The sequence below is a fragment of the Centroberyx affinis genome, unplaced genomic scaffold (genome assembly GCF_046629955.1).
Source record: "Centroberyx affinis isolate AG114_WGS23_722 - 3 ecotype Tasmania unplaced genomic scaffold, CSIRO-AGI_Caff_v1 ptg004184l_1, whole genome shotgun sequence".
Classification (NCBI taxonomy): Eukaryota; Metazoa; Chordata; class Actinopteri; order Beryciformes; family Berycidae; genus Centroberyx; species Centroberyx affinis.
In genome coordinates this window covers 1,206-26,857 of record NW_027281937.1, presented here as the reverse complement: position 1 = coordinate 26,857, position 25,652 = coordinate 1,206, and the positions used below count along the sequence as shown (strand labels likewise).

Here is a 25,652-nt window from a genome sequence, read left to right as displayed (position 1 = left end):
TAATATATCCATATATCGATATAGCTAGTTAATAAAGAAACCAACTTTCTGTTTCTCCGTGTTATTAAATGCATTCTTGCATTGTCCCCTCCCTGGAACTCTCTCTCACACACACACACACACACGCACACACAATTACTTCGCTAATTTCCACCTGCTTCCATCCAAACTCCCAACCACAAGAGCCCTGCTTCCATAATCAGCGTGTGTGTGTGTGTGTGTGTGTGTGTGTGTGTGTGTGCATGTGTGAGAGTCTACGTGCACTAGTGTGCCAACTTCCGCGGTGTGCTTTCTATTAAATTTTAATTAGCCCACCCCGCTTCCCTCGTATACAAAGAATATTAAGTAAATTTATGATGCGTGGATGCAGCAGAGGACGGACAGATATGTATGTCAATGGCGCGCGAGAGGGAGATAGATGGGGGGAGAGAAGGAGGAGAGAAAAGAAAGAGAGAGAGGGAGAGAGAGAGAGAGAAAGACAAGAATCAGCACAATTCATTTCCCCTCATTTCCAGCATGTACAATATTAAGGCCATTACAGGCTGCCTCTGTCAGCGCATTTGGAACAACACATTAGTTAGTGGAGGAGAGATGAGGAGGAGGAGGAGGAGGGATGGAAGACTCTCTGGATGATCCTCTCCATCAGCCGGAACCGAGGCTTGTTGCTGCGGTAACAAATGCCGAGGCTACCGACACCGGCGACAAGGCTGTTGACTTCCCTCTCTGTTTCTTTGTCTCTCTCTCGGTCTGTCCATTCCTCTATCTCTTTTCTCAACCACTCTCCTTTCTTGTCCTGCTCTCTTACTTCCTAATGTCTCTCTCCCTCCCTTCTGTCTCTCTCTCCCTCCAGAGCGGAGCATTTTTCTCTCCTCTGGTAATGAGGAAAGGTCTGCAGAGACACAGACTGAGGCTTCATCAGCAAAGACCAGTCTCATCATGCTGCACCATGCGCATGCACAACACACACACACACTTTTCCACACATCTACCCTATACACAAACACACACACACACTCTCAGACTTCATCAGCAAAGACCAGCGTCATCACGCTGTGAGACGCACATACACACACACACTCACACACAAACACACACATGCACACACGCACTCTCATGTCTTCATCAGCAAAGACCCGTCTCAACATGCACCTTGTGCCCACACACACACGCACACACACACACACACACACACACACACACGCATACACACATACACACACGGAAGCAGCCAAAGGGAGGGGTTGGAAGGAGAAGGCGAGAGAGAGAACAACAATTCAGCAAAGATGGAGCAGGTGGTTGGACGGTAGGAAAGAAAAAAAGAGACAAGGAGGGAGAAACGAAGAGAAAGAGACTGAGAGAGGAGGAAGAGGGAGATAAAGAGAGAGACACAAGGTGACAGGAAGAGAGGAAGAAGCAGAGCAAAGTGACAACGCACCGAAGCCGGGCCTAAATACAAACAGTTTTATCTGTTGACACCCACTACCTCCTGACACGGCCGTCAACTGTACTTATTACCACATTCTCTGTAGACACACCAACCTGTCACCCCAACACACACACTCACTGGGGTTTAGACACACACACACACACACACAACCAAAGACAGTTTATACACTGACACAAGCACCAGAGTTCAGAGAGACACAGTCACAGACACAGGGGCAGGACACACCTGAACAAAAAAGTACACACATGCACCGGAAAGGCACACACACAAAGAAAGAACAGACAAACACACACACACACACCTAAAGACACCCTAGTAATTTCCAGTAGCAGACAGGTGGGTGCGATGTGCTGAACCCTGGGGCATCTCTGCAGTGAGCCTGTCAGACTGGTGTTTAGCCTAGCTGCAGGCTAAGGGGCCTGGCTAGTTATCGTCACCACTCTGGACGCTGCTAGCTAGGGATGTTATGACAGCACCGCAACCTGCCGACACGGGTCACTGGGCAGCTCCGCTCTGTGCATGTGTGTGTGTGTGTGTGTGTTTGTGATAGTGTGTGTGTCTGGCATTTATGTGCGTGAGTTTGTCATTTCCTTGTGCGCGTCTGGAGAAACATACCTTAAGTGTTGCTGCGCCAGACATAGCAGACATGTACTGTACGCACACAAGCCTCACACACGTACTTAGACATACGCTCGCAGTAACACATGCGCGCTCACACTCACACTCACACACACACACACACACACACACACACACACACACACACACACCTTGTAGAACAAAATACATGTCTGTAGTGTGTAGTGAGTGTCCTTTCAGCAGCGCAGCCTCTCTACTGGTGTGCTGCAGTAAAAGTTGCTTGTTCCAACAGAATGGTAATTCCGGGCTTAGTCGACCTGTGTGTGTTGAATTGCTAAGCACCCACACTATCATACAGACACACACACACACGTTATCTAGCTACTTAATAATCCTATACTTCGGCGACCCGTGGAGATAGCTACAGCCTTCAGTGTCATTTTTTAAGGAATTACATGTCTACTACATTTTGTCAAACCGACGGAGCTTCATGACGTTTATCCAGTCAGCCTTAGCCAACCTGATCTAAAACAGCATACTGCACCACAATCATGCATATAAAGCTACTGTACAGCCACAGGGAAAAACGAAGGGACACTCAGACAACATGCACACACTATCAGGACATTGTGTTTAAGCAGAATGGATGTTGACTACAGGTTCCTGGTGGGTGTGTGGAGGACTGATTGGTGAGTTGAGGAAAATACAGTGGAAAAAAAAACCTTCAACCTAAAAAGTTAAGAGTTGCAACATTAAGGGAACTAGGACATTTTTAAGTTTTTCACTTGCTGGCCAAGCTGCAAAGTAAACCAAATATGCTTTATCTTCAAATCTCAGTGACAGCAAATTATTTTTGGATCTCTATTTAAGGTTACTAAATTTGTTGCTGAGCAAAATAAGCAAAAAATCTCTCTATAGGCTGGAGTGGACTGTTGCCAGGCAACACAGGTTTATTGAACCTTATATTTAGGATTGGTTGGGAACTATTAAGGCTTCTCTTGTTTTACAGATAAAAGACTCTTGAACATCTTTGCCCATTCATCTCATCACTTCCTCTGTCAGGAAACCAGAAAACAGCAGAGAGAGAGAGGGAGAGGAAGAGAGAGAGAGAGAGGGGGACAGATAGGAGAGTGAGTGGAGATATCAATGAAGTGACGATGAGTAGGGAGAGAGAGGTGGGGAGATCAACACACACACACACACACACACACACACACACACACAGATGTGACAATCACATTGCAGTGACACACCCAGGTCTCCACGATGGGACCGAGCTCCTGTACTGTCTCTGAGCAGATGGTCTGTATGCACTTATGCTGTGTGTGTGTGTGTGTGTGTGTGTGTGTGTGCATGTGTGTGTGTGTGTTTGGGCTGACCTTGACCTACGAGCTGATCTGGTTCCAAAACTTCTGCATGAGAGGCAAAAGACCCCCATGGGCCCGTGCTACACACACACACACACACACACACACACACACAGCATAAGCATTTCTACACCCATTTCTACATAATAACATTGGACCTATGTTTTCAATGGTTTTTATCAAATGTAGAGTACATGCATTTAGCCACTAGGTGACACTGTTTCCCCATCCTTCTTCACAGCCTGTGAGAGTGTGTGTGTGTGTGTGTGTGTGTGTCCTCAGGAGTTCTGCAGTGCTGGTTACCGGGCCTCTCCTTAGTTTTAACTCAGATCAATGGTTATTACTGTGCCCTTGCCTGGGTCTCTCTCTCTCTCTCTCTCTCTCTCTCTTTCCCACACACGCACACAGATGCAGACAGACTAGCCTAAACACACACTCACACACACATGCACACAGATAAGAAACACAGAAATACACAGGTACACAGGCAAGCATCAGCAGCCTTTCACAAAAACAGGCTTCCTGCTGCTATCTCTTCTCTTCCTCATCTTTCTCGTTTCTCCAGAGGTGCTCATAAAATACAGATGAATATTCCCTTTTCAACCACTCTTCCTCAGCCTGCTTTCCACTGCTGCTCTCCTCTCTCAGGCAGGTCAGGTGATAGGAGCAGAGGACATATTTTACTTCCTTTTTCTCACTGTATCCCTGTCAAGAGGTCTGTTCCAAAATGCTATATATCCAATTTAGAAAACAATCATGACCTGAAGTCCATCATTCACTGTCTCTAAAATATAGAGGATCCCGTTTGTTAGTTTCATTTTGTCCAACAAGATCTTTAGTTGCCTAATACCCTTGAAAAGTAATAATTATGAGTAGTCAAAATGTGTAGATGTAGATTTTGTGCTACTAATTTTGTAAGAATGTGTCACATTTTCAAAAGGGGTGATTTTTGGGAATGCAACTCGTCGATCTTTTCCCTCTTCTACTCTTCCCTTCTCTACATCTGTTCAATCTTTGCTTTGCATTCTGTCTGCATTTCTCTCAGCCTCTGCATTTCACAACTAACAATTCTTAATGCAGTATGTTCATGTAACTTTAATACCATAAAACTTTGTTTATCCAAACTTCTGACTTCTGAACCAGCCAACTGAGCAGGCAGAATGGGCTGAAAACCTCCCAAAGTGTGAATTCAAGCATAGGTAGAGTATATATGTATATATGTATTAGAACGGTAGATTATTATATTTCAGAATGCATGTGTTTTTTTTATTTTGAATAAGCTCTAGCCTGGATTTAAATGTATTTTAGAAATCTGAAAATATTACTTCCCTCAATGACCTCTATTACCAAGAAGTTCAAATAATCAAGGTTCTACTTCTTCTTGTTAGAGCACCAACACATCATATAATCTTATTCACATAATCATGTCACTCTTTTACAGGCAATATGGTCTGTTCCACAAGTGGATGTATGCTATACATATATGAATATGCATGTCCTATGCATGAATATGATGATTTGAAAATGCTGATCGGCTCGGCTGAGTGTCTGTGCATGGGTGAGAGCAGGGGATGAGTGTGTGTGTGTGTGTGTGTGTGTGTGTGTGTGTGTGTGTGTGTGTGTGTGTGTGTGTGCGTGTGTGTGTGTACAGTATGTGTGTGTGTTTTGGAGCCGGAGGCTGGTCAATCCAAAAAGCCATGAATGTGTAAACAATGTGCACTGCAATTCCCAATCAACACCTACACACCGCCCACGCCTCGCAATCACAGAGAGAGTGGGAGAGAGAGGGAGAGACAGAAAAGCCATCACTGGCATTTCTCCATAATGAAAGTTGACAGAGGGGAGAAATAACATACTAATCAATGGTCCACCGCCTCCAAACACTGACAACACATGGACACACATACATATAAGCACGCACACACCCCAAGGACTGTATAAGGAAAGAAGCTGATTAACCCTACACAATTACAAAGGGACAACATGACAGACACAAGCAAATCCCCCCCCCCCCCCCCCCCCCCCCCCACACACACACACACACACACACACACACACACACACACACACACACACACACACACACTCATTCTACAACATGTAACACTATGTATTAGATGCAGGGAGACTACTCATCTCCTTAAACATGAGAGTGCAACAGAAAAGAAGAGGGGAAGGGCAAGACAGAGAGAGGGAAAGAGAGAGAAAGAAAGAGATTACACATTGATCCCTCTAAACAAAAACTGTTATGTCCTTGTGCAATTCAAGCCTCCAACTGACAAAGTTTCTCATGCTACCCCTGTCTTTCTCCTCTCATACCATCCTCATTCCAGCTTCACCTTTTCAATAATTTCCTCTCTCCGTTTTTCAATTTCTCTCACCCCAAGCCCTCCCCTCTTTCTCTATCTTTTCCATCACCCCTTCCTCTCCCATTCTCACTCCTGTCAGGGAAACAACACGTGAAAGAGAGAAATCATGAATACTATGAATCACACTTCTCTTTCGGTCTTGTTCTCTCTTTCCACCCTCCTGCTCTCTCCCACTCCCCCTCCCTCCCTCATGTACTGTTCAGGAGGGTATCAGAGCACTGGTGTGCTGTCAGGGCCGGGCAGCACTGGGTAGCAGCAGGTAGATTCACAAAACATAGATGTATAAATAAGAAATAAACACCCACACGCACGCACATACAGACACACAGTGTGTTTGACGATCTGCTTGACCATCTGTCTACCTCTTTGGCATAGTTGCTGTTTGAACTTGAGGACATACTGTGTGTCAGTGTGTCTCTGAGTGACAGTGTACTAGGGTTAGACTAATATATCAACCTATATAGGCTGAAAAATTGCTTATTGGCCAGTCAGTGTTGTCTATTTCTGATGTGATGGGTACGATGTGGTTTTGTTTGATTACATATTTTGTTGTATAATTGATCAATATTACACTCAGATTGTCTATGCAAAATCCTTAACCTGAACGGTTCCACACAAGTATGCATTATGTGTTGATATTACTATTTTTATGATTATTATTATCCTGGGTTTTAATGGAGAGTTTTAGTCTATGGACTAAATGCATTTTCACCCTGACAAGAATAAAACTCTGGGGGAAACTGAATACTCGTAATTAAAAAAAAAAAAAAAAAGGCATTAAAATAGCAATTCAAACTTAAAGATATTGAATATTGGCACAAAATATCAGCAGCTTCAATCTAATCACAAACCCATATTGGTCAAACACTAGTTTGTCTGACCTGGCGAAGTCGAGGTCGGCCTCCCTGGACATGGTGATGTTGGTGAGGTTCTGCTGCAGGACAAATATGTTCCTGCACATCTTCTTGATACCAGACTCACTGATCCTCTTAAAGTACTGGGCCCCGTTGATCAGAATGCAGGAGATCAGATGACCCAGACCTAGAGGGAGAGAGGGAACGAGAGAGGAAACGAGAGAGGGAGTGAGCGAGGATGAGGGTTGTAGGGTGAGAGAAAGGGGGAAGCAGTGGGAGTGAAGGTTTCCTCGTTAGTCATATCCTCCATTTACCACAAAATCTCTTCCAAAATCCATTCACCAACATTCATCTCTCCAATCCATTTTCCCATCCCATCCTTTCCAGCCCCTGCCAACCCCAGTCTTCCCTATGTCTTCTACCTTCAAACCCCATCGTAAACACTCCCATCGACAACTACCTCATCGTTGACCGTTCCACACTGTGAATTCATATCATAAAGATTTACTTTAGCTTGAAAAAGGGGTGGGTGAACTGGATATCTCAAATATAAAGGTGGGTGTGCTGCATTTAATTGGGGTTGGCCCTCCGCTGCACCTCTGGCCTACACTGACCTTCGAAGATGTACTGGAACTTGTGCTGCTGCAGGGCGGCCCCCATGGCCTCCTCTATGGCTGAGATGTCTTTATTCAGTTTGACCACCAGCGGGTCGTAGTCCATGCTCTCCACATTAGCCACAATGGCATAGTTGCCCTGCTTGGCCAGGGGGATCAGATAGTGGAAACAATGCACCCTGGACAGAGAGATGGAGAGAGGGAGAGGAAAGAGAGAGTGGAGGATTAGATGGTAGAATTACATATCATATAAAATGTCTCAGTTTCTTCTCTATCCATTTAAGCCCTTGTGATAAAACTTAATAGCCTATGGGGGACAGAGATGGACAGAGAGAGGGAATGTGGTTGAGGGAGAAAAGTGGGTAAAAGGAGTATTACTCTCTGTTTTCTATTTTGGAGAGAACAAGATAGCATGCAAAATCAGTGAAAACAGTACACTGTAGATGTCTAATGAAAGGTAAAAACAGACAAGGATGTTGTGCTTTGATATATCAATGAAGAAATTGTATTTCATTGGATAGTCTTCAGCCCTGAATATATAATATATCATAGTAGTTGGGGACAACTAGTAAATTCATCTTATAAAAAGGTCTTCCACTTGAGGCCATCTGATGAAACTCAGCAGCCTGCCGTTCTCTATGAGTCTACTTCATTCTGTAGACAGCTCTTTCATGTCCAGAAATAATGGTGAATCATGCCTCCAATAGGGTTTCATACACCTATTCATAGTATTCTGTTACATCACCACACGGCCATCTTGGTAGGAAAATAACAGCTGATTATAATAAATTAAGTCAACAGCCAATGAGCTGTGTATATGGTAAAGCACCATATTGGTAGGAAATGCATGTGACATCATAGAAGCACTATGTAGATAATCTAATGTCAGGGCACATTGAAGCTATTCTTACCAGTGGTGGCTAAACACCATAAGACACTGGATTACAGTGTTTCCTTTATTTTAGAAATTACTTTTTTTTTTACCTTGATTTTTCCAGGGAAAGATGACTAAGCACACACCCTGCTTGCCACTCACACTGTTAGACATTCACATCTGGGAACTCCCTACTACCAGACCTGGGTCAAATAGTACTTTTTGTTGTTTTGCAGTGTTTGTTTTGCCATGTTTAAAGGGCCAGATGTGTGGAGTTTGTCACATGTATTGATATTTAACATCGGGCCAAATTTATCCAATCAGAGAATGTTTGAAAGCTTCCAAAATACTGTTCTGTGAATGATAACTTTCCCACCCAAAAATAGAATTGTATTAAAAGTCAATCCCCACCCACCTGGCACTTCAGGTTGACGAAAATTAAATTATTAAGTATTTCATATAATTATTTGACTCGGGTCTGCCCAGTACAACCACAGACTTCTACTGTTGGCCAATAATTGTAATTGTGGGTTAAGAACTTTGCCCAACGGTACCTAATTCACTTTCCTCGCCCAGATTGTCCTAGCTGGTCTGGGAACTGGCTACCATACTTCACACTTCCCTAGTCCCTAGGTTGCCCCCTATATGTGACAAATTGACATGAACCCAGACTCATTTAACTTTACAGGAGATTTTACACCAGAAAAAGTTAAAATGCACTTTCTGATTGCAAGATAATAATAATTCAAACAAAATAATTTCTTGATCCCTATTATGTAATATGACATGTTTACGCTCTAAATGCAAAGAACAATAATCTATGAGAAACAAACAAATGGTCACATGGTATGGATGTCATGACTTACGACGTAGTTATCTCTATTTCTGTGATGGGTAAAAGTGGTTAGATAGGATAAGGTGAATCTTAACCTATGTCTACTTTTTCCCTATCCATCTAAAGACTTCCGGTACAGGTCCTCAGTGATTAAGTTTAGCTCCATAGACATCTCTTTATTGTCTAGACATAAGGAGTCAATACTCTCATAATGCCACAATCACAGTGCCTTGAGCAGAAGGCTATAAATGATACGAGTGAATGCCTCCACCCCCGAAGGCAAAACCAACATCTACTCCCATTTTTCAGAGCCTCCATTTCTGCCCCTTCTCTCTCTATCTAAACCCGAGTCTCTCGTTTCTCGTACTTAGCTACCTTGCTCTCTTCCCTCTCCCTTCTTTAACCCCCACCCCTTTAACCCCCCCCCCCCCCCCCCCACACACACACCCCCACACCCCCACCCCATCTCTTCCTCCTTCCTCGTTTGCTCTCTTTCTCATGGCTTCATTTAGCTTGTACCACTATCAGGGGAAATTCGCTAGATGGGGAGAGGCAATGGAGTGTAGCATATAGCTAGACATCAGCCTCAGGGAGGGCTTTCTGCTCCAATCATAAACAATATTGCATAAGCTACACAATACCCTGAGGGGAAAAAGTGGTAGATGGAGGGATGGAGAGAAGGAGAGAGGGATGATGGAGGTCTATTAGTGTTAGTGGAAGGAACAAGTACTGTGTGGTAAATTAACTTGGACATCATCATTCAAATCACATACACAAAACACAGCGCAGACGCTCTGGTTAGTTTGGGCAGAATTGCCATGCCAAAGGCTCTTTTTGCCCATTTGATTTAATCATATCTGCTCTAAGATGGAGTGGTATGACCATGGTAACTGGTTGGTAAAATAATTTCATTTAAACTGTAACAGTTGGCATTTCACTCAGTGGAGTGACAGATGAGTGGTATCAACATACGGACCCGTAATTGCTTGCAAAGGAGGAGAGAGTAGGTGTTTCAGTTGGAACAAAATCATCCTCTTAATTACTGACTCCGTGGTTTTGGCTACATCTAATTAGCTTCCAAGACTCTTTCGCTTCAAAAAGTCTGGTTAGTTTGGGCGAAGCAGATCACTAGCCTGGAATAACCTGCAATGAAACATCAATCTACAACCCAACTCTTTATCTCTTACCAGGTATACACACTGGCATAAAGACTGTGTGTAATTTAATGCATTGGCTAAATATGAACCATATGAACCCCCTGAAGAACAGCTAATAAACAACATAAAATTAAATTTGATGACAGAAATTTAACAAATTGATGAACGTATGTCTCAAATGGATATCTTAATGGATATTTGGCGCAGCATTTTAAAAATACTAATGAGCTTCTTCTGCATAGCACTTTGAAAAAAATCAAACATCATGCACATTAAATAAATTAAAACATTAAAGCACAAGCCATCACAAGAGTAAAAACAATATAACTGTAAAAATAGCTAAAGACCTCACACAAAAGCCGTTTAAAAAAAAATAAATTTTAAGGAATGGTAATGTTTAATGAAGATGATACTGCTAAACTACGTTTCTGAAATCCTGTAATATAGTGTAGACCTACCCGTGCTTTAAAATACCTGAAGATGTAAAACATTGATGTGTATGTTTTCAATTTCTCCTATTCCTGTGAGGTATGTGTGTGTTCGTTCTGCGTACCTGACCTCCAGGTGCAGGGCAAGGAGGCAGCGGTCAGCGATGTCCTGGAAGCCTCTGGACAGGTCGCTCAGGGTCTGGAGAATCTGCTCCCTGCTCCTCTCACTCTCACCCACCACCTGGCTGTCTGTCGAGCCTGGAGACGCACCTGAATGACACACACACACACACACATAGAACAAGATATGTATCAACACACACAAATACACAACACAGGGGCAGCAGGGTGGCATAGTGAGTAGGTAGACTGTTCTTCAGCCAGAGAACTCAGGTTCGAGCCCCCGTGTCGACAAGCATCCGCCCTGCTGAAGTGTCCTTGAGCAAGACACTGAACCCCTACCAGCTCCAGAGTCACTGCTCTGTAGCTGACATTGACCTCTGACCCCCCTGTAGAGGGTGGTCAGAGTCAAGGTCAAGAGAAAGGCAAGTTTCCATATAGACATCATTACATCATTATTACTGTGGCCTGTATGTGTGCACATATACTGCATTGCACTTGACGACAGACATGTACGCAATTCATGTCAATACCCCTAGGGAAGAGAAGTGTGCGTGTTGGTGCATATACTGTATATGTATTGACATAATCAGGTAAACAACACCAGCACACACACACACATATGAAAACAAGTTGTTAAACTTCACACAGCTGTGGAAACCTCCTTCAGCATGTTCTTGCACTTTCTTCTTGTCACTTGTGCTGAGACAGCAGGAGCATGTGTCAGTGCACCGCATTGTAAAACACACAAAAGACCTGTGTGTGTGTGTGTGTGCGTGTGTGTGAAAGAGAGAGAGGGCAAGGGAGCATGATGAGTGTATATAAATTCAGCCCAGTGTAGATCAATGGCCATAAATTAGCAAGGGGAGGAAAGGGAGAGAAATTGGCCCCGTCACTCATATGTAAGTCTATTTGGTCAATGAGGCGGTGTGTGTGTGTGTGTGTGTGTGTGTGTGTGTGTGTGTGTATGTGTGTATGTGTGTGTGTGTGTGCGTGAGTGTACGAAGAGTGACTGTTGAGCGGGAAAGCGCAGGGGTCCACGATCGATGTGCCGCAGTCAGGGCCAGCTCCCCAGTTACTCTTCCTGCCCTTCCGAAGGTCACACACACACACACACACACACACACACCCACACACACACACACACCCACACATAGATATACAGAGTGGCACCAAATTTAAACTGAGACTGAAATAATCTGGCAACCATGTCAAAATCTGTACATTGATTCATTCTCATAAAGTATTTATTTATGTTTATTTGAAAGAGGAAAAAAGCTCACACTATAGCCATGTAAGTCTGAGATTCCCTGCATGGTGTGTGTTCTTGTGTGTCTGTGCCCGTGTGTGTGTACATTTGTGTATGCACTGGTGTGCCTCTGTCCCTATTACAGTCATTTTAAATTGGCCCCTGATAAGCGGAGAGGCCATTGGCTTAGGCAAACAGCTCTGAGGTGTGTGACATGGTGGTCCAATCTACAAAGCAAACACACATATGTGACATCAGTGACAGCTGCGCTTATGGCCAGTGTGTTTGACATGCAGAGATGAAGACTGGAGATTGTAGTTCCTTTTAAAGTCGTGTGTGTGCGTGTGTGTGTGTGTGTGTCTGTGTACGTACAAGTGTTACATGTATCTGTGAAGTCACTCGCTAATTAACTGTCTCCTTGGGTAAACCTCTTGATAGTGTGTGCCTGTGTGCTGTGTGTTATGTGGGGGCACAAAGAGGTAAAGAGTACTGGAAGATTTGCGGCAGTCACAGACATTCTTTAACAGGCAGCTTCAAGTCACAATGAAAAAGAAACTGAAATAAAAGACCTGCCGGAGAAATCTGTTGGCAAGAAGACTTGGTTTATGTGACGACTGGTAGGTTATTTAAAGGAGAATGTCAATCAAATTCATTGCTATTCCAAAAGAACATATGACAGCTACATTTGTGGTTGCCTTGGAGGTGGAGATATTTTCCACTATTCCATAAGAATAAGAGCCATGAATGGATTTATTGGTCTAGCAATACCACAATTAATCAATCCTAAATGAGCCATGGAGACAATAAACAGGTGTGGGCTTAACAGGGAAAAATCCACAATGATTTCTCAAGGGAGGGAAGCATAATGATATTATTTGACTTCCTTTGATTGTATTTAGCCCATGTTTTTAATTTCCCCTGGTCAGCTTACAAGATCATTAACAGATAAAGAAGCCAGCATTAAAAATGCAACATTGCCACTCATACTAGTGACCACACTCAATATGATATACTGTACCTATAGAGCTGATCAACCTTAAAGCTGCATTTTTCTATGACTTTTATCGGCCTCTATTGGCAAAAAAGGAATTACAACATCAACAGGTTTCTGGAAGCTTACGGTGGCCTGTAACTGACACATTTTCACAATACAGATGAGCAGGCTAGCTAATTAGTTAGTAAATAAACAGAGTACGGGCCAGAAAGTGAGTTTTGAAAATTTGAGTCATTGGTATTGATCAACAACCTTATCAAACCCCCTCAGATATATTATGGTCATTTTGTGACATGAGTAAAAATCTTACTTAATGCACCTTTGAAGAGAGCAGGTGTTTGTGTGTATATGAGAGAGATTTGCTCTTTTGCTGTGTGTGTCTCTCTCTCTTACCTTGTGTTTGTGTGTAAGTGTGTGAAAGAGAAAAAGGGTAAGAGCGATTCTCTGCTTGCTCTGTGTGTGGGAGAGTTTTCTCTCCCAGTGTGTGTGTGTGTATGTGCGCATGTGTGCCTGTGTGTGTGCGTGTGTGTGTGTGATGTGAAGGCTTCTGTTTCCTCTCATGTGCATTACACTCACTCACTTTGGCAGCAGAAGGGAAAAAATAAAGGTCTCGCTGTGGCACATACTGCTGGAGGTCTCTCCAGGGGGTGTCCGCGAAACACACACACAATCGCACAGACACACACAGAAATGCACACACACACACACACACACACAGACACACATAGAGAAACACACACAGAGGCCCGCCGCCTCCCAGGCTGTGCTGCTTTGATGATGCGAGGGAAGCGTCGCAGCATGGGGGCACCATTAGAGTCAGGGACAGACGGGCAAAAGGAGACGACTCATTGGTCCTGACTGACAACTTTCTCGCTCTCTTTTTTTCTCCCTTTGCTTCCCTCTCCTTTCTTTTTCCTCAAACCGAATGTCTCCCATCTCTTATTTATAAGGTCTTTGTGCGTTTGGCATGCATGATTAAATATATGGATACGTATGTGCGTGGTGTGTACTTATTTATGCGCTCATGTGTAGGTGCGCTCATGTGTAGGCATGCGTGTATGTGTGTGTGTGTGTGTGTGTTGCGCTTATCCAATTATTTTCCAATCCCATCTAAGGGAAACGTCTGTTGCTTGCCATCTGCAGGAGATGAGGGTGGCAGACATTAAGGGAGAAGATCAGTGATGGAATTCACACACACATGCGTACGCACACACAAACACACACACACAAACACACACACACAAACACACACACACACACACACACAGGCACACACACACATACACATACCCAAGATGCTCTCATGGCTCTGCTTGTCATTAAGGACACATAATAGATTAAGAAAGAAGCCAAATAAGAAAACAAGTTGATTTGACATTTTCGGTGGCATTAACAAATATAGCAGCCGGACATTTAATAAAAACCCTGACCCAGTTGTTTCTTGTAAAAACAAATAAATAAATCAAAATGCAACATGCTTCAACAGAAAAGAGGAATGGGAGAAAGAAAGGAGAAAGATAAGCAAAGGCCGGTATATCCTGCAGGGGTGGAATGATGAATGATTCATAAATGACCGACTGAGAAAGAGAGAAGAGTTAATTATTTTGCTGCCTCTGGTATGGGATGAACATCTGCACTAGGAGACAGAGGGATCTGTACTTCTGACCAGAGAGAGAGAGAGAGAGAGAGAGAGAGACAGAGAGAGAGAGAGAGACAGAGAGAGAGGGACAGAGAGAGAGAGAGATTTTGAAAAGCAATAGCTTCCTAAAAAACATTTAAAGGTGTCTTGCAAATAGAAGAGCAGTCAAAAGAGGTAAAAAAAAAAAAAAAAAAAATATGGAATAAAATTACATATGGAGGAAACACAGCAAAATATTTCTACCGTTTAATAAAAAAATGGCTCCCATTGCAACTGCTTCCTCAGGCCTTTGCTGTAAATAAGAATGTGTTCTTAGTCAACTTGCCTGGATAAATAGGGGTTAAGAAAAATAAAAAATCTCATTGCTAGAGGAGAAAGACCTACGCTCGCCACAGTCAAGGTTAAAAAAAATAAAGGCTTCCTTGAGCCTTTCATAGCTGAGCAACTATTGAAGAAAGAAAGGAAGTGATTCCCAAGGGAGACCAGATGATAGAGACACAGAGGTTTGTCCAGAACCCCTGCAGCACAGATTAAAGAGCTTCAATTCATTCAAACACAGCTGCTGCATGTGGAAAGGCAAAGATACACACCTAATGATGGTTTGGCCTCAGACACACACACACACACACACACACACACACAAACCACTCAGATAAAATGTATGCAGATACTGTACATCTTCAGTACACTAGGGTACAACAGAGCTGCCAGACATGTAGCAAATATAAAAAAAAAAAATGCCCCAAATTCTGAAGTGCCCCACACACATAACAGCAGTCAACAAAAAACGGCTGTCATGCTGGCAGTGCCCCCTGGGTGTGTGGTGTGTCTCTTTGTGTGTGTGTGTGTGTGTGTGTGCGTGTGCGTGTGCGTGTGCGTGTGCGGTCTCAGGTAAATATTGTCACAGAGGATTAGGTGTCCAGTGCTGCGACCAGATGGGCGATAAGACCCTTTCTCCTGCCACCTTCACGCCCAATCACCATCAGTGTCTGCCAGTGTCTGTCTGTACACACACACACACACCCCAGTAGTCCTCATTGCATGCACACGCACAGGCACGCTTGCACATACAAAAGTTCACACACACACGCATGCACACACATTCAGTGCACGCACACACACATTTGCTGAATGAAATTAAGATAGAATTAAGATTCAGCACCTTGAAGAAGATGGAGGGATCAAGTGTGAGTGCATTTATCATGCTAATCTCCATGCCTTATTCCGGCCTTAGAGCACAGCAGTGTGTGTACTGTATGTTTGCTTTACACATCCAGCAGGGTCCAATGACATAGGAAGGTGATCAAACTAAATGTCCACTGCAAAGATCACCCAGCCGTGGACTGAAAATTCCCCTTAATCTTCCAGGCTGTTACCACTCAGAGAAGAAAAAAAAAACTGTCCACACTCCTGGGATGAGGAAGAGACAGACGGAGAAAGAAAGAAAGAAAAAGCAAGAAAGAGGGGGAGGAAAATGACTTGTTCATACCTGACTGCCTCTGTAATATAAAATCCAATTTGGAGGGGCATGGACGTGGGGCGGGGGGGGTGGAGGGTGAGATAAGGTGGGGTCCTTTTCCCCTGCCATACCCTAGTCCCATCTTACACAGTGCATGCTTATGTACACACACACACACAAACACGCACGCATACACACACACACACTCATACCCACACACACGTAGTCCGTCATCAGCTTGGCAAACACTAAATAATGAACAATACGGAGGCTGTCCCACCATGATAAGTGACTGCCCTATCCTTCCCATTAGTGCCACCCGCCAGAATTAATGATAATTATGTCACGTCCCCGCCCGTACTCTTATTGAATTCTTATCTATGAACAGACGAAGAGAGCTGGCATGAGAGAGAGGGAAGGAAAGAGTCTGAAAGAGAGAGAGAGACAAAGTCAAACCCGAATAAGAAAATCTGAAAAGTCTCATTTAATTATTTTATGTCTAAAAGGAAAGCTGCGATATGGGACAGCAAAATAGGAAAAGCTCAATGGGCAATCAGAGGTCTGGAGCTGGAGAGCTGTGACAATGACTGATACAAGGTTAAAGCTGTCTATACCTCAAGGGAGGGTGCATAATTTCACAGAGCTGTGCCAGAAATCCAAGGTACTACAGTGAACACTGCTACAAGTTTCTCCATGGTACTGTAATACAATAACTACAGATGTGGATGAGAAGGCTCTGCAAAGAAAGGTGACAAAACTTCTACATGCCATTTTTATCAAATGTGGTGATTATTGTGGGGTTCAGTGTGTTGAAAGTGAAAACAGATATACTTAAAAACTACAGAAGTGATAAATACAAACAAAGTGGTTACCAAATATCTAAATGCAAGTGTGTTTCAACAAGAGAAACCAAACAGGGCTCTGACAAATAAACTCCTTTTAAGACAAGCGTAGCATCATTATGTCAAGAATGATAATATGCCCCCACCCAAATCTAGAAATTCAGCTTGGAGGCATTTTAAACCCTTAAATCTTAAATAGATGAATGAGCTTAATAGAAAGACATCATAAACATGTGTCAATTAAACAAGACTTCTAAACTCATTGTGAAACTGTAAAAGGTTTTCTGACATTTGCATAAACACTGGAATAAAGCAGACATACTGTACATTTATAGTTTTGAAGGAATGAGAAAATAACTTATTTTCCACCTATAACTCAAACTCCTGAAGAGCCAGGCTCAAAAACAAAACAAAGACTGGCGCTGCAAGCTATAAAAACAAACATGACCTTACTGTAAGATGCCCATTAATGGGAGTAACAACTTGCTGACTGCTTTCATATGAAGCTAATAAAAGGATATAGACTTGAAGAAGGATATTACAAGATGCTAAAATCTTTATTAGGAGATTGAACATGTACGCGCTAAGTGCGCTAATGAGGATAAAAACACCACTGTAATGATCAGTGATTAACAAGACTGTGTTGGATGGACGGACACACACACACACACACACACACACACATACACATACACACACAAACACACACACACACACACATCTAATTTTGATCAGTGATTAACAATACACAAATGATGAATGTGTATTGTGGGGAATGTGTGAAACACTTTTTAGACTCCTGATAGAGGTAGACATTTATGCACACGAACACACACACACACACACACACACGCAGAGGCAGAGCCAAGGATAATGAGTGTGTGTGTAAAGTGCTCTTTGACAACTCCAGTGGAGACGGTAATGAGTGTGTGATAATACACTCAAACAAGAACTTAATGAGGCACAGGTAAGAAGTGCTGCTACTAAAGTAGCTGGGGAAGAGAAAACTCCATGCCCCTGAATGTGATCTCATTTAAACCATCCATATCTGTCGGAAAAGGTGCAATTCAGGCTTGAAAAAAATGCATGTATATATATATATATATATACATATTCTTCTGGAGATATTGTTTTTGAGTCTGGCAGGTATTCTGACCAATTAGTACTTGGTGTGGGTGGACTCCTTTGCACCTTCTGAGAAATTGGTGGAATTGTCTCCTGAAAAAAATCTCCAAGAGGTAACATTGCACTATACTGTAAAATATCAGTGGGATAGCTAACAAAAAAAAAAACAATAGCTGTGAAACATTACATGAAAGCCTCTTCAACACCTAACAAAATGCAAACTAAGGTCGAAATGGAAGTTACTGAATGTCATGGCTCACTGGCTCCTTGTGGTGGGCAGAATCGCTAGGATCTTGTTTAGTTTTCTTATTTTTTTTTAAAAGTTTTTTTTTGTTTAGTATACAGCATTTACCAGACTGACAAGTGGCGAAAAGTACAATCAGAACCTGTATCGTTCCCCGTGTGCATTTATCCCCTCCAGAGAGGAGATTGGACAGATGTGTATGCCAGAGTATGTGGAATGTATGGGAAGCAACCCATCTGTTGTTGACAAACTAGGCTAAATGTACTCCACAGGTTGCTGTGCATGCATGTCTATGTATGTGTAGCCGTGTGCATGTGTGTTGTATTTGTGTAGAGTATATATGTGTTAAAATATACACGGATAGCAAAGAGAATCAAAGGCATACATGTGTCATATGAACCCTTGCATGCTCAAAACCCACACACACTGCATAAGGCATTTAACACCTGGCATTAATATACATATATATATATGTTTTTACGAAATTAACACTGTCCTACACACTCTCTCACCTGTAGTGTATGTGTGTATTTTATGATACTCAAAGGAGAAATTAGTGTTTTTCCTTGCCCCCCTCCACAGGAAGGTCAAAGGTCAGGTTAACTGCAGAACACTGACCATGAAGCTACACCATCGTGCTGCCACAAGCTGCTGGATGTCACATGAACTTTCACACATTTATACATAAACATATAACTGGGTTTTTCCTGCATAGGAGAATTTCTGGCAGCCATCAAAGCCTTCACTTCAAATCATTTGACTTTTGGCGCAATGCAGCCATCCGACCAGCAGAATGCATAATCAGAATGCATAATCAATGACACCATAAGGTAATTCACTGAGAGCAGCAACAGCAACAGACGTCTCCGCTTTGGCTGTAGGCAGGAAAGGTGTGCACCAGTGTTTGTGTCAAAAAGTGTGATAGTACCTTGTTGTGCTCAATTCAACTTCATCAAGGGATAATTGCTTTTAAGATATCCAGTAACTAGAGATAGAGTTTAGAGTCAGGGAAATCCAAATGACTAGGCTACATCAATAGACTAAATATCAGCATACAGCCTGTCAATCAGTCTGTATTATTATCTGTTGATATTACAGCTATTTGGCTATGCACAACTTATCTATTAATATTATAGCTTAATTATGGAAAGAAGGATGACACCAGTAATAATATCTTTCTTTGCCAAGACAGCAGGGAGAGCAGAAGATGAGGAGAAGAGTTGATGTTACCCATAAACTTTAGGCTATTACCACAACAGCGCTCAAAATGACAAAGTGGCCAGTGAGAGACTTCAGCTTCAGCATCAGTGATGGACGCTGACAGTGGGCACTGACCCTCACAACAGGGACACGTCTAAAGACCCATTTTATGGCAGGACAAACCCTGCACACCCCTCCCACACCCAACACAAAGCCTCCCCTACTCACTAGTGGCATGAGGCAGGCTGGAGAAGAAGGTCTTGAGGCGACTGGCGAGCCACTCCATGCTCTCATGGAGGTTGGCCAGAGCCTTCAGGTCACTGACGTCACGCAGGATCTCGTTCTGGGGGATTAGCTTGTCTCCTAGGTTACCGGTCAGCACCTCCGACTCCTTAGCGAACGCCGCCCTGGACGACAGAGAGAGGGTGAGTGAACGATGTAGGGTGGGAGACAAAAAATACTGTAGGGAAGGAAAAACATAATTTGACCATCACTGTCATCATAATAACCACTGCCACCATCAAATATCCTATATACACAATGACTACTATCAAATAAGTGTTACAACAAATACATTTCTGATGATTTTGAGGCATGGCTGTGGAAGAGCCTATAATCTGTCCACAGTAATAACTTATTTGAAGTCAATTATCAATCAAGGGTTTGCTGGTCAGACTGCAAATGTCTGGTCTACAGAGTGCATGACTTACATAAATGCTATAATTGAATTCAATTTTCAAAAGCATGAATTTAATGGATTGCTGGATGGAATTGGCTGTGTGAATGTGTGTGTGTGTGTGTTATAACAATTCCACACTTCTGTGCACAATGGCTTGCTGAATTCAGGTCTTGCCCTTCAGTGATGCACACACATCCCAAAGTAAACCAGTTGCAGAGAAACTAGAAGAGGTGAGTGAGGAGTGGTGCATGGAGATTGTGAGAGAGAGAGAGAGAGAGAGAAGAGAGAGAAAGAGAGAGAGAGAGGAGAGAGAGAGAGAGAGAGAGAGAGAGAGAGAGAGAGAGAGAGAGAGAGAGAGAGAGAGAGAGAAAGGACAGAAGGGAGGGATGGTGAAGAGTAGTTGCTTTAGAAAGATGGAGAGAGTCAGAAAAAAACAACTAGTAGTTAGATAGACAGTAGGTGGGAGAGGTGGGGAGCATTTACAGATGGAACACAAACAGATTCACACAGAGTGGAAAAACACAAAGAAATAAAGATCAAAAAGCCTTGGTTCATTATATTTAAAGGAATTTCAGATTTTGGCAGCATAATTCACTTCGGAGTGTCAGAAAAGATGGGCAGAGAGCAGGGAAGCTAAAACCCACAGTGCTGAGAGCACATGGTATGTGGACCGGCCCCCTGAGTCACCAGGATGCCCACAAGATCAGGATCCTTTAAACAACAGATGGGGCAAAATGCCAAATGCACAGCCAAACAAACACTCTCTCACTCACACACACACACACACAAGCATGTGCAGCTTATTAATGTGGCTTTATCAAAGCACTGGGTTGCCAGTCGCATGGAAGCTAATCCCCCTTTCAGAGTGATGAAAACGTCCACGGCTCTCAAATCAAAAAGCCTTATGCTCTCTTTCCTGCTATCTCTGCGCTCACTAAGTGTGTGTGTCTGTATGTGTGTCTCAGAGAGAAAGAGAGAGAGAGAGAGAGAGGGGGGGGGGGGCAGCACAGAACAGATTGACTTTCTCTGGCCACATAACCAATTTATTTATTTACTTTACTATTCCGCTCCAATGGGCGCCAGCGTTCCCTGAAGAGCGTGCACATTCAAAGGCAATTTCGATAAGACTGACCCCCCCCCCCCTCCTTTCCTTCTATTTTCCTATTTTTCCATCCCTCGTTTCCTCGCTTCCTTCAGATAGATGGTGCTTAAAAGAGCAATCATGACTTCTTTTATGGCTGTGTCTTAGTCAACAAGGGAGGGTTCAATAATATGTGAATAAAAGAGCAAAGACGGGAAGGAGGGATTGTTTGCGTGATTGCTCAAAAGCGTTTGTCTGTGTGTGTGTGTGTGTGTGTGTGTGTACTTGTTTACCCCACTTGCTTGAATATGGGTGTTTTAGTACTATACAATATGTTTATGTATATTTGATATAGCATAGTCCATACAAATGAAAAGTTGTCTGTGTGTGTTTATGCACTAGTATACAAGTGTACACTATTGTGAATGTGCTGGTTTGAGTGTATTACATTTGTGTGTGTGTGTGTGTGTGTGTGTTTGTGTACCGGGTGAAGTCCTCTTCATCTTCTCTCTTCTGTCGGGTCTGTCTGGGTTGGGTCATATTAGCCCAGTTCGGGAGCGACTGGAGCAGACGGCTGATGTCTTCGTCTTTCGACCAGGAAGCACTGATGGTCAGCTTCTCTTCACACTGGACTATTCCCCTGAAGACACACACACACACACACACACACACACACACACACACACACACACACACACACACACACACACACACACACACACACACACACACACACACACACACACACACACACACACACACACACACACACAACAAAATGCACACAAACACAGTTCAAGAAGTTATATAAATGATCATATATATTTGGCTGTCTCCGCTGTCAACAGTGTAAGAAGGTAAAGATGAATAACTATGCCATACTAATGGGCATAAAGACAGACTAGGACCATTGCTAGTCAGTTCATTGTACGCTGCAATTACTCGCATGGCCTGTGTGCATCTGTACTGACATATAATACATAATTACAGCAGCTCTGATTTGGTGTGAAGAAGAATTGGGGCAGACCGCCAACATGTTTTTGCTTTGTTTGCATATGTCTGGGGTGGAGAAACTGCTTGGCTCTGCATTTAATATCATACTAATACCTTGTACTTGAGACACAAGCTCTCTTGGGTTTTGCAATCACACACACACACACAAACACGCACACACACAGAGAGAGAGAGAGAGAGAGAGATACTTGTTTATGTGTAAATGCACACGCAGGTAGACAAACACACACTGCACACACACACACACACACACACGCACGCACTCCTTGGCAGCCTCTGTTGGGCTTGTCTTTATCGCTCGGAGGCCCCGGTGAGACCGAGGCTGACCTGTGGCAGTGTCCAGATGGACACCCAGCAGTCCATCAGTCCTCTCTTCTGCCGCTGGCCCCTTCATCACTACATCCCTCCATATCCTCTAGCCCTCCCTTCACCTGGCCAGGTGTTACATGCTCCCAGGGGAGGATGAATAGACTCTCACAAAGCAAATGTGTGTTTGTGTGTGTGTGTGTGTGTGTGTGTGTGTGTGTGTGTGTGTGTGTGTTTGCATGTGTGTAAAAAGAAGGAATCATCCATTTGTGGACACTTCAATCCTTAAAACTCAAAAAAAAAAAAAAGTTAACAAGAACATACTTATATACCAATAAAAGGAACTCATCCCTGTTGTGGAAAGCTCATAAACAATGCACATCAGCATTTCCTCCTGAACTTTTCCTTAGGGGGGTGGAAAAACTTCTGAAACAGCATTTTGCTGTTGTGAGGTGAAAACCAGGTATCTGTTTTCAGGAATGAAAACTGATACCGAAGCTTAGTGGTTAGAGGGACTAACCCAAACATTCAGGTTCATTGCCCACAACCACCTTTGTCCAGTCCTTCAGAGAGACACTCAACCCCTGCTCACTCTGTGCTCTGTATAAGCTAAATGCCTAAAATGTAAAATAGAAAAATGTAAGATAAGAATGCTTATTTTGTCTCCACATCGATTTTGTTTTTTTGTTTTTTTAATTGTGCGTTAGGGGGTTTTATCAGGTTCCACTCGTCCAAGGATCATGAATCTTACTCAACACAAAAATGATTGTATGAACTTTCTATTCAAGTGATTAGAACAACTTAAATTACATGGTGAAACAAATAATAATTTTAAATTGGACTACAGCTCCTCATTTAGTGACCCACACTGGTGATTTAAGGATAGTGGAACCAGCCTCTCCCTTCTTTTACCTGTAGGCCGTGTTGCAGATGTCCTTGTACTCTTTGAGCTTGTCACAGACCATCTCGAGGAACTGGTTGGAGTAGGCACTGAGGTCCTGCATCAGATTCATTAGATCCTGGATGGACTTCTCCACTACCACCGTGCTCTGGAGACAGAGAGAGCAAAGGAAAAAGAGCAAGAGTGAGTTCACTGATGGGTGTTTGGTTGTTTTTACTTAGAGAGAGAAGTAATGGAAGAGTTCAGCTAGGGTACTGACAAAAGATGGTCGCTGGATCATAAAGGTTGCCAACATAACAAGTTTCAGCAGTCTTCTATGGTGCAGTGTATAAAATTGTTCCCTCGCAGCACAAAGACACGTCTTCAGGTCTTTTGTGAATATAACACCACTAATGGAAATCGAGTGTAAAGCAGACAGGCTCTACCATGAATGCTAATGCCCTTGACCCACCATGTCCACTTCCTTCTACTGTCCGTCTCTCCACAGCTCACAACAAACCTTTTTTTTTTATTAAAGAACTGGACACAGAAAATGACAGGAGGTCTCTAGAACAGCGGTGTTGAGGTGAAGAGGGTGTCAGGTCGGATCTGGTCTGTGATAAAGCTAATGTAATAGGATGACTCTAAATTCACCTGTCTGTCTGTCTGTCTGTCTGTCACCTGCGGCTGGGGTACCGTGTGTGCATGTGTGTGTGTTTGGGTGTGTGTGTTCTGAGTTACTGTTTTCTGTGCATTCTGAGAGTGCGAGTATGTGTGTGTTTTGAGTGTGTGTGCATGTCACACAGCACACCCGTCACCAGGAGCCACGGCAGGCTGTGACAGCAGCCATTACAGATTAGCCACTGCTGCGTGACTAATAGCTGGCCCGGGAACAGCGGTGCGACTTCATGTCCCCACACACACACACACACACAGCAAACTTTCCAAAACACACACCTTTGAGCAATTCAAGAGCTGTTAAATGAGATTACAACTCAGTATGTTCCACTTTGCCTGCTCCTAGCACTTACCAATCTCTCCAACAACTCCAATAATAGTGATAACCGGCTATTAGATAGGCTGGCCGCACTCACTCTGAAAGTAGCTAGCACTATGAGAGCAGTACAGTGGCTGGTGTAGGGTAAAGCACACACAAACACACAGAGGCAAACTTAAGCACAGGAGGATATTCATCCATCACTCATAGAGTGATGGATGAATACTTACATCTTACATTTAAGTTTTTATACTTCTGCATTGATGTGCGCGTAGCATGCCATTAAAATCCCATACACAGGGTGGCAGTGTTCAAAAAAATTCATATTGCTGTATCGTGGTAAAAACAAACATGAATGCCACTATAGCGATGCAGTTGGAGGAATGGGATGTGTTGGAGCAGTTTGAGCAAGGAGTTGGATGATCGCCCCTATGATCAACCAATCAGAGCTTGCGACTCAATGTAGACTCGACGCGAAGTTGAGATTCTTGGGCAGGAACACAACACCTTTTCAACCCCAAATACACGTCAAATAGTGCCAGTTTACGTGCAGAGACACTATTTTCGTTAAAGTATAAAATGTGCTTTACTATTCTTCCTGTGTCAACTTTTGCACATTTCGCACTTTCTCCACTGTCAACAGGTTGTAAAATGGAAAGAATTAATAACTTAATATATAAACAGAGAATGACCCATGTATTTCTATATTTGGTAGTTAGAAGAGAGATAGAAACAAAAGCAAAAGTAGAGGCATCGGCAAACAGAGGCTAGCACTTTTATTGTTTATTTATTTATTATTATTGCTTAGTTTATTGGTGCCCGTCATAGCCTGGCAGAGAATAAAGGCACATATCAGAGTCTAAACCTTTTGATGCCACATGACAACAGTAACATGCCTGAATCTTAAAGCCGGATAATTCATTTTTCATTTGGATCACAGGCTACAAAAACATGTAAGAGTCCCAGCTCTGCATGCCAGTCATAATAATTAGCATCTCTCTTATTTTTCTATTAATATAACGAGTATTTTTTTTTTATGTTGTCCCAAGTATCAGATCCCCACTCTTTGCCACAAGCCACTGATATGCAAGCTGACATTCAGGGCAAGTGGCGAGCTGCCAAAGTGACAGAAAGAGACTATAGGGGGCAGCAGTGAATAGAATTGATCAGCAACAAATGGAGGAACCCCCGATGCGATGGGGTGATATTAATATTAATAAGTCTTTCTCTGTTTCTCTTTTTCCCCTCACTCTTTCTGTCACAAGCAGGCAAGCAAGCACAAACACATATGCACACACA

The 25,652-nt window shown here is 43.1% G+C and overlaps 1 protein-coding gene across 1 annotated transcript in view; it reads right to left on the bottom strand.

Annotated features, from left to right (window-relative positions):
* exoc4 (exocyst complex component 4) overlaps positions 1–23,525 on the bottom strand; it is a gene marked incomplete at its 5' end in the record, with an annotated part of 29,721 nt that extends 6,196 nt beyond the window's left edge. Inside the window, 6 exons of the mRNA XM_071542785.1 lie at positions 6,644–6,803; positions 7,231–7,409; positions 10,650–10,794; positions 19,625–19,803; positions 21,641–21,796; positions 23,389–23,525. Coding sequence (XP_071398886.1) covers positions 6,644–6,803; positions 7,231–7,409; positions 10,650–10,794; positions 19,625–19,803; positions 21,641–21,796; positions 23,389–23,525 — 956 coding nt within the window. The remainder of the gene's footprint in view (positions 1–6,643; positions 6,804–7,230; positions 7,410–10,649; positions 10,795–19,624; positions 19,804–21,640; positions 21,797–23,388) is intronic.
* Positions 23,526–25,652: the final 2,127 nt, after the last annotated feature.